At 40.2% G+C, this 9,988-nt stretch overlaps 1 protein-coding gene and 1 long non-coding RNA gene across 8 annotated transcripts in view; one reads left to right on the top strand and one right to left on the bottom strand.

The window, feature by feature from the left end:
• PRKAG2 (protein kinase AMP-activated non-catalytic subunit gamma 2) overlaps positions 1–9,988 on the top strand; it is a 228,254-nt gene that overhangs the window by 146,888 nt on the left and 71,378 nt on the right. For all 4 annotated transcript variants that reach the window (XM_064505725.1, XM_026096918.2, XM_064505724.1 and 1 more), the window contains one exon: positions 6,582–6,796. In XM_064505725.1, coding sequence (XP_064361795.1) covers positions 6,582–6,796 — 215 coding nt within the window. The remainder of the gene's footprint in view (positions 1–6,581; positions 6,797–9,988) is intronic.
• Positions 1–9,988, bottom strand: part of LOC112981361 (uncharacterized) — a 39,460-nt gene that overhangs the window by 11,408 nt on the left and 18,064 nt on the right. The window lies entirely within an intron of this gene.

Here is a 9,988-nt window from a genome sequence, read left to right as displayed (position 1 = left end):
TGCCATTAGGAAAGCATTTCTCCTCATCAGCATTTTCTCATAAAAGGGCCTTGAGCTCTCCAGAAAGAAGACCAGTTCTCAAAACTTTTATATAAAACTCTTTGGCTCCCTGATTTTCTCAGTTTTAGGAGCAAAAAGTGTTACTTAATTCTCAGATTCCGCAGACACAAGTGTTGTTCAGGTACCCAAACAGAACAAAAGCAGAGCACAACAGCCTGAATACTGGAAACCAGTATGTTTTTGTCTTCGTTTTTATGAAGTGAAATGTCTCCCAATGCAAAGCTCTGTGCTTTCAGGTTCAGATATTTCAGTGGTTGAGATAACTTAAAAAGTGGTTTTCTTCACTATTTTTGACCTTATCTAAAGAAACCAGATTTTTACTGCAAAAATACACATCTCCCCATTAAAACTTCTCAGGCAGCATATGATTTTTTTATTGACCTAAAGGGCATATTCCGCTTTTTTTTTTTTTTTGGATAAAAAACCCTGAACAGTTTTTTGGGAATAAGTAGGCCTACCACTGAATGGTGTACCAGCTGCATGAAGAGCCATGGAGCTGTTTCATTAAGACCAGAGTAGACTGACTTATTTGCAGTTGGGATAGGTGCTGCCCAACCTTCACTAGGGTGCTTAGATGAAGGACTGTAATGCTCGGCCATTGAGTGACGTGTTGTTGATCACAGATACAAGCTATATGGGCTCATATAGTAGGAGCAGTGAAGTTCCTGTAGGGTGGGAGGCATCCTGAACTGGTGTGCTTGTGAAAATGCAAGATATGGCAGGAAAAGTTCCTCGGCAGGATCTGTCTTATTTTTTGGTAGAGTAATTACTGTGCTTAAGTATCGGGCTTAATTTTTTTCTTTAACTAAATGGTGTTTTCAGACCATATCACCAGCACTACTTGATTAGAAACAGCCAGTCGCCATTCACCTGCGTATGGGTTCATAGCTTTACAGCCATTAAGTAACAGTCAGTGGCAGTAAGCTTCATTTCCCATAATTTGCATCAATTTGCTTATGTGTCAAAATTAACATAGTATTGTGCCTGAAGAGTGAATCAGCTTAATGAAGAGCAGCCTCAGCTAAGATTCCCTTGTGCTTCTGACTACTTAAAATGCAGCAGCCACAGCCTGCCTGCTTCTCTGTCTCACTGCCAGCTGAAGCATGCAAATGAAAGGACCGTGTTGTCCTGATTTATGGGAGGAATCAGACAAAAATTGTCACTTGGAGCCACTGCAAATGGAAATTTCTTTTGTTTTTTTTCCTTTTTTTGAGAAGTTTCAGTCTGAATATATCTCTGTGCATAAACTTGGAAAGCTATTTTAGCCGCGTCTCTGTATGTTAGCAATGCCGTTATCTGCTTGATCGGGTACAGGACGAGGGAATGGGAGAACACCCATGTGTGATACCTAGGAAGAGGTAAACTGCAAAAGTGATTTATTTTTCATTCCCTGTAACCCTCACCAGTTTTATCAGCTTCATTTTAAGCAGACAAATGCAAAAGTGAAGTTTGACAGCAGGCTGCTGGCTATAACCTTTGGGCCCTCCACAGGGGAGCGCGACTCTACACGGAGCCGCCCAGACCCACGCGGATGTGGGCAGCAGCAGAAAGGAGCACTGCTGAACTGCCCAGCAACCTGACTTGTGGGCAGATGGCTCCAAAGGTTCACGTGGGGGCAAGGACTGTTCTTCTTTCTGGGCTGATTGTAGCACTTTGGACAGGACTACATGTAGCGGAGCTAATAAATAAAAGGGAGGCTTTGGCAGGAATCGCTGGGCTGTGAGCATCCTTCCTCAGCGAAGCCACCAGATGCATCCTGCCAGGTCAGGCATGAAATGTAGGTGACAGAACTAATTGTGGGTGTCACCCGGGAACATAGGAAATGTGGCAGGGCAGCCACCCCTTTTCCCTCGGGAGAACAGCAATGCCACGCTTTCTCCTTTCCTGTTATGCATCGGTGGAAGGCGGCTCTGGATCAGAACGACCGGGTGGCTGGGCGGAGGTTTTAGCACTGGGCAAAATAAGGGCTTTGTTTAAAGGAAATAGTTGCACTTGTTTAGAAAAAGAGGTGAAGGTACCAACCTGATTTTTGCAGTTTTGTGGCAAACTGAATGCCGCTTAGTGTTGTGTGCTCACCTGGGCCAAAGCACTTCCTTGGGGCTTTGAATCCAACAGCCCGTGCAGTGCAGTTAGAGCCAAGCTAAAGTTGCTCCAGTGCAGGCAATGAATTGCAGGCTGAGCCATCACCACATACCATCGGAGATGACACTGTCATAGGCCGAGGACAACCGAAAATCGCCCCATTTTGCCCAAATTTAAGAATAGCCTTGTAGCTTCTGTACGTGCATTTCTGTTTAAGTTGATACATAACTGCTTTACCCTCTGTAGGAGGCTGAGAAACTTCTTCCCAAAAATTTGTTGAAATGCAAGTGTTTTGGGTAAACAAAACAAAAATGATAGCTATTGAAAAGACAGTATTTGAAATGGACATGTTTGGATGTTGGGAATGGGGGAAAATCATCTGTATTCTGAGTAAAAAGTATGCTGTAATAGGTAAATTACTTCCTTACATTAATTCAAAAGAAGGAGATTTGCAGATATTGGGACTTATGAATCATCCATAAGGAGAACACCAAGTTATCTTTCTGTTCTTGCTGTTTTGCCTCCAGAAAGGAAATGTCAAGATGAATTGGAACAAAGCAAAACTTTTAGACCGCCTTAAAACTGGACAGGGACAAGCAATAGAAAACAGAGAAGAAAGCTTTCTGCTAGCCAAAGATAGAATAGATGATCTGCTGTAATTTTTCCCTCTATCTTTTTAATTTTTTTAAAAAAATTATTCTTTTAATGATTTAATGGAAAACAGAAGGGCTATTTTAGTCTGCTAACATGAAGATACCACATTTGATTAGGCATTTCATTCTCTGATGAAAGACACGTTAGTGTAAGAGACGATTACTTGCCATATCACTTAATCTCATTATCAGAACTGGTAGAGTTTGCAGGCAATTGCAAAGATTGTTTCTTATCCAAAATCCTACATACATACTGATTTTTTTCAGCTTCATTGTAGAAGAGTCTAGAATCTGCTAGTTTTTAACTGCCTAATTGTTTTAACTGTACTTTCTCCAAAACATCATCTTTTGCCTGAGTTGGCTGGGAGAGCTCTTCGTTGCCTGTATGAAGGGGTTTGGGTTTTAGTGGGTTTTTTTTTGTTATGGTTGTTTTTTTTCCATCTAAGGGAGTAAGTTAGACATTTCTTTAGTGTATTTGAACCATGACTGTTTAGTACCATGAATGGGTACTTTTATACTGTACATTTATACAGATGTCATCTGTTTAGATGTCAGTTCAACAGGATTTAAGTTAATGCAAAGTTCTGTTATTCTGAAACTGATTTTGGTTTGGGGATATATTGCAGATTTTCATTCTTTACTGTGACAGGCCTTTACAAAATGCTGTGTAGTGTTTACAGTACTGAGCTGTATCATAGCAGCGAAGTCTTTTGTTTTAACAATCATAAAAACATTTAACATTTTTTATGAGAATATTCCTCTCAATCTCCATATTGTACAAATGTAAATAAAATAGGTGGAAGTTATGAAGTAGACTTCTAAATATCAAAGGTTGAACTCTAACTAGATAAGCTAATCAAATTGTCCTCAAAATAATTACCCTTGTCCCTCCACATTTATTGCAGAAACTGAGTCACAGAAAAACTGAATCTGAAATTTATTAAGGTGTGTCTTATTTTGAGGACATTTTGTTTTAAGTGCCTAGTAAAGACAGCTAGTTCTAAGCACCAAAGTGCTCCCATTAAAGTTGCTGGAGTCATAGATACCCATCATCTATAAAAATTCATGCCACGTGTCCGAGGCTGGCATGCAAAAGGAGGCTTATCGTTAGTGAATGTTTTAATAAAATAGAAGCCATGCTGTCTATGAGACGTCCCGAGCAGGAACTCTCCTGGCTGTGTTCAATAAAGTGTTATACATTTATAATGAGGTGACAATAGTTTTCATAGGATGTAAAAGCTCTCCTTTGATCCACCTCTTCCTGTGTCCTATAGCTGTCCTCTATACTTGATCTGCCAGCCTTGTTAGGACAGGGCATATGTGGTTCCCCTGTGTCTGGTAATAACCCTTTTGGCAGAGCTCGTTGATACTGGAAATATTTTCTGTTGACTTGCTGAATACATTAGCACAGAATGAACACATCCCAGCAGTAAGACCTTAAGATCTAATGGTGGTTTTCTTTCCCTTTTAGCGGTTTTACATTTGCATCAATTACAGCTACCATCCACCGCAAACCCCAGTCTAAGTGCTCAGGAAACATTTGTACATCCATAAAAACACGGAAGATAACAGCACCTTCCCCAGTACTGTTCATCTAAATCTGCTCTTAAGCAAAAACTGAACAGGAAAGTTAGCTGTCCTTTTAATCCTTCAGGATGTGGAACACCCTCCAATCCCACTGAAATCAGGAGAAGCCGAGGACATTCAAAATATTTGTGGCTATTCTGCTTGCCTCACTCTGTGGCGTGTCACATTAACCAACATCTGTATCTGCCTGCAACACCCGGTCTCCACCGGATCTGTGATTATTGCTGCTTGAGCTGCAGAGCTGCAGCTCTCATCAGTGAAATACGAGTCCTTGGAGGGCAACTGCAAGTTTGGAAAAGGACTGAAGAGAGGGACTGAGCAGGGGTCTTCTTTGATTCCAGTAAAGCAGAAATTTTCCAGTGAGAGTTAGGATTTTCATTCAAAGAAATAAACACATTACACTGTACCACTAATACCAGTATAAATAGATAAGTATAACACATTAGAGCATAATCTTGCAGGTTTGCAGCTTTCTTGGTGAATGATTCTATTCTCTTAATTTTAAGTCACTAGTATGTAAAAGTCATCTAAAAAGGCTGTTTTTAATCAAGAATGATATTCAAGGAACACTTATTTAAACTCCTTTACCCATTACTTCCTTTAATCATAAAATACGGTAGCTCTCCCCCAGACATGTCAGGAATAATAGTTTCTTAAGTAATAGGTGCTTATTGTTGAGTTACTGGTTTTCTGACTCTAGCATCTTCGTTACTACTGAATTGTATTGCTCAGTTTCCATAAATATCAAGTTCTCTTTGAAAATGCTGTCTTTGAGGTAGAACGTGACACTGAGAGGTAATGGCCATCCTCTGAGGTCAGTGGAAGTCGTGACATAAAAATATTCCTGAGGGTTCAGTCAGTGAGGGTTCTTGAAATGCATCGGGCATTTTGACTACAAAAGTGCTTTATGAGTATAACGTGAGTTGTACTAATGCACTTAACCCCGGGTTGAAACCAAGGTAAACAGTACGAGGGGAGGCTGTGTTTACATGAGTGCAAAGCCTTTGAATGGGGGTGAGCAAAAATCTCTGGCAGAGCCTTGGAAGTTCGCACTGAGAAAATGAGCTAGACTTATCATGAAGAGGCACCGTCATGTTCTGAAACATTTGTCTGAATGGCTTGGGATCGCAGCCTTATTAAAAGCTATCTATTTTGCTTCCTTTTTATGTGCTAAAGTCCCTTCTGGACTAACTGATTATCTGCACAAGTCTCTGGGTACAAGAAGTAAATCAAATTCAGAGATCATATAGGTGCCTCCAGCCCACTTAAAAGTATGTAGCTCTGTTCAGCCTCACAGTTTTTATGCATTTAACGCTATCGTGATTTATGCAGTTATGAGAGAGTTATTCTTGTTTATTTACTGATGTGTAGCTATACCAAGAAACACAGTTGTTTTAACTTGAATTTTGCAATTGGATGCGGATGTCTGCTGGTTCTTAAACGGATAATAAAGATAGCTTAAGTGATTTGTTTGATCACAATTCAGAACTGCAATAAGAATATAACCTGAAAGTACAGCTGAGGTGGATATATCTGTCAAATAAAAACAGGATGTTTACAAGAGAAATGATCTACTGTTGACATTGATTTTCAGCAAAAGATATGAACAATCATTCCCCTCAAAGGCTGCTGAAAACAAATCTAGTTTGCATAAAACCATTGCCAAGAGCCTTATAGAAAGCAGATTGAGGATCATGGGAAAGATACGTTGGAGTTTTTTGCCTCTGCTCCTAATTTTATTCCAACTGCTGGCTGAGATATTGTTAAAATAATAAAAAAGAAGAAAAAGCAACAATTAAAGTTCTTGAGCCATTTGCTGTAGGATATAGATAATCCTGAGACTCAAAGGAATATTAAAAATCATAACAACAAAAGTAATATCAGTGCTGAGGATGATTGTCCTTTTATATCATTTTAGGAATAAGGAATCAAACAGGAGGTTAATGTAGTGGAAACTTACAGCTCTCTCAACTTGCCACTGTGCCTCCTTGTACCATGGATCAGATAGCTCAACCAGTCAAATTATTAAGAGTTTTAATGGGAAGGTGGAGCAATGCCCTTTTATAAACGAGAGCATGAGATGATGGATATTTTTTAGTCTGGGGAGAGCTGATGAAAAAATACAGGTTCACTGTAAAGCTGAGATTTCTGTCTGCTTTCCTTCTGAACTGATCTTTAGTAATTATCCTTTTTTTACAGCCTCTGGCCTCTCCTCTTCTCCATCTACCCCAACACAAGTGACCAAGCAGCCCACATTTCCTCTTGAATCCTATAAGCACGAACCTGAGAGACTAGAAACACGGATTCACTGTTCTTCACCTCCGGACACAGGGCAGGGATTTTCTTTGCCTCCATCCCAAAGTGCAGCCAAGCCTCCTATAATGACACCAGCTCCCTGTGCTACCTCAAAAACAGTAAGTAAAGCATGTGCCCCGTTTTCCCTTGGGAAATGTACAGGATTGGGTGCAAGTATTGCTTATTTTGTGACTGAAAGGCTAGGACTTGTGCATCCATTCTGTGGAACAGAATGAGAACAGTTATTTCATGTGCCTTTTACTTCAGGCTTGTCTCAGCCACTCTCGGTATTCAACTGACAAGGCAGGAGGAATCCAAAGGCAGTAGCTCCTCTTGTGATCTACCAGATAGCAACTATTTTTGGCACTACTCTGAAGCGAGCTCTGCAGTGGCTACAGATCCCAGCATACATTGCTGAGATGCCATTTTAGAGGAGGATAAAATTTTATTCAGGATCATTTACCTCCCTTAAGAAGAGCTGATGAGAGCTAGCCACCAAGGAGAGCGGATCAAAAAGAAACTCAGACCCTGAGCTGCAGGGTTTGAGGCTCCTGCTGCCTCTGGAGTCTGAGGTGACTGGGACAACCGCTGTCCCATGGCACTAGCTGCTATCTTGTCTCCTGCCCCAGCTCAGAGAGTAGAGGAAGAAGAGCAGAAGTAGCAGGGGATTTGAGCAGCCCCCCAAGTGATGGAGGTGTCTGCATAGCTGTGGTTTACTTGGTTCCTGGGAATACGTGAATTCCAACCTCTGATACGTTGCACTGCAGCGTCGGCACCGCATGCCTTTGCAGTGCCTCTCCCCTCCCTCCCTTGGCCAGCTTGAGCCTCACAGGCATCCCCGTTCTTCCTTTCTGTGCTCCTCTGCCTTTTTGTTCCTTCTTTCTTTTTCCCAGTAATTTCTTTGCATTAACCCTCTCTCTCCTTTCCCTGCTCTGCTGCCTCACTGAACGAGCAACCTGTATCTGTGATCCGTCACCAGAGTTAACTACGCTGTATTTGTTTTTCCCCAGCTCTTCCTCTTTTTCTCAGCATGTAAAATCTTTGACATTTTCTGTATCTAGAAATCTAGAACTGTAAAGGACATAAGGTTCATGAGGTTTGTTTCCCTGCTGAACAACTACAAGTTCTGTTTCATTTGAGTTCTTATTTATTTAAAAGCAGGAAGTTTCCTCCCACTCGCCCTTGGGAAAGCTGTGCCAGGATCTGATTTTGCTAACACTGCAAGCCCCAAACTTTTTGCTCTTGCTGTTAGGTACTGTACCAGTGGCAGCAGCAGTCATTATGCTGAATGCATTTAGATGTGGATCAGTATTTGCATACCACCTTCAAGTGGTTTGCAGACAACTAGTAAAACACATTCTCTGGTTTGGGGACCCCTTCTCTAATGGTTAGGAAGTCTCTGTTTTTCAGTGTAAATTTTTCTGGGAGAGTTTATGACCATTTGCTCGTACAATTAACTGCTGTTTTCATTCAGTATTCTTTACATCCTTTTGTACCTCTAGCCAACCTTTGTTTTTCTAGACTGAGAAACCTAAACTCTCTGTGCAAAATACAGACTTTCAGTTCTGCTGCTAAATCCCATTTTGCTTCTGTTTCACTTTGGATTCATTTTCTTGATGAGATCTTAGCCAGGCCCATTCAGTAACACAACTGGGAATCCCTCTCCTGTAAAATCTGTTAGCTTCTTCATGGCCAGGTTATGCTGATAGTTCCTGTTGGCTGGGACACTCATGTTCTTCCCGTTTACACCTGACGAACTCCTGTTTTATAGCAGATTTTTAAAATTCATCTTCAGTTATATATTTGTATTTAGTACTGTTGAATTGCATCTATTTTCTATTATTCTATAGGATATCCCATTTCTTCTGTGTATTTTGTTAGCATACACCGAATTATGCAAAAGTAAATAATTAAAGTATTAAATAAAATAAATCCTACATTTATAGTTGGGGAACTTTATCAGTAACCCTTCTCCAGCCAAATCCTTTCAATCCACTGCCTTTCCATGTCAGGTGTAGTCTCAGGATACACAAATTATGAAACTCAAAGGCTTGTAGGATGCAAAAATATGTTTTGTAAGCTTCAGTCAGTTGGCCATATTATTTGCATGTGAATGTGGCTATCGGTGTGATGCAGCTACAGAGGAGTCTTTTGTACCTATTAGAACAGAAATAGGGGACCAACATAATCTTAGGTCATTCCAGTGACTGAAAGACTGAAAAGTTTGTTTTGTTTTTAATTACTTGCTGATTGGGAGGTATGAAGTTGAGTAGAAGATGCCACAACAAAGAAACAGAATTCATAGCAGATGTTCATAAACTGGTGTGGTTGTATATCTGTACAAGAGGAACTTTCTCTGGAAACTCAGTATATAGGACCTGATTATCTTCTGTTCAGAAAATACAGAAATTTATATATTTTTTTACATATGGAATGTATAGGACCTGATTATCTTTGTTTTGTATCTTCTGTACTCATTTACATCTGAGAAGAGTGACTGGGCAGGGCTGCTCGTGAATCACTGGGATTTTGCTTTACTTGGGAGCAAATGTCAGCAGCTGCAGTTGAGTGAGGAACAATGCCCTATATATTTAATTTTCAACAGACATCATAGATAGAGATTTGCAGTGCTCTTCTAATAGGAAAAACTGTTTGGCAAAGTTTCTGCAGAAGGATATGAATCTAAAGCTGATGAGTGTTCACTCAGGACTGTTGTGTCTTTTGATGATTGCAGGGTTTCTGGTTTTCCCCTGTAAGTTATTTCCCTAGCATCCCTTGCAAATGGCAAGCAGTAGACAACTCAGATCTCAGGATTGCATTTCAAACATTTTGTTGTTTTCATTAATCCCAAATTTGGTTTCTCCATTGCATGTTAATAAGAGTTTGTTTTCATAACGCCCATGCCATAAACAAATCTATAAAAGGCAAACTCAACTTGTTTACTGAGATCACTGTTTCTCTGCATGACGATTCCAGTTATCTTAAAGACATGCTATAAATTATATGATGTTTCATACTGGTAACACTGTTAGATGTACAGATTAATGAGAGGAAAGCTTCTAGGCTGACATCTGAAAGAAGCTGAGTCTTATCTATGGGGCACTATAAACTGAAATCTCCTTTACTTATTATATTGTTTACTTAGCGGTGTTAATGTGTGATGATTCACAATTGTTAAAGGTATTGCAGTAGCAGAGAGGAACCCTTGGACTCAGACCCTGAAGTGTTATAAAAAAAAAACCCAAACAAATAAACAATAGAACAGCAGATGAATATAGGAAGGTGTAGTATAAGGACTTGGAACTAATCTT

The sequence above is a fragment of the Dromaius novaehollandiae genome, chromosome 2 (genome assembly GCF_036370855.1).
Source record: "Dromaius novaehollandiae isolate bDroNov1 chromosome 2, bDroNov1.hap1, whole genome shotgun sequence".
In the NCBI taxonomy this organism is placed as follows: Eukaryota; Metazoa; Chordata; class Aves; order Casuariiformes; family Dromaiidae; genus Dromaius; species Dromaius novaehollandiae.
This window is presented reverse-complemented; position numbering and strand designations above follow the sequence as displayed.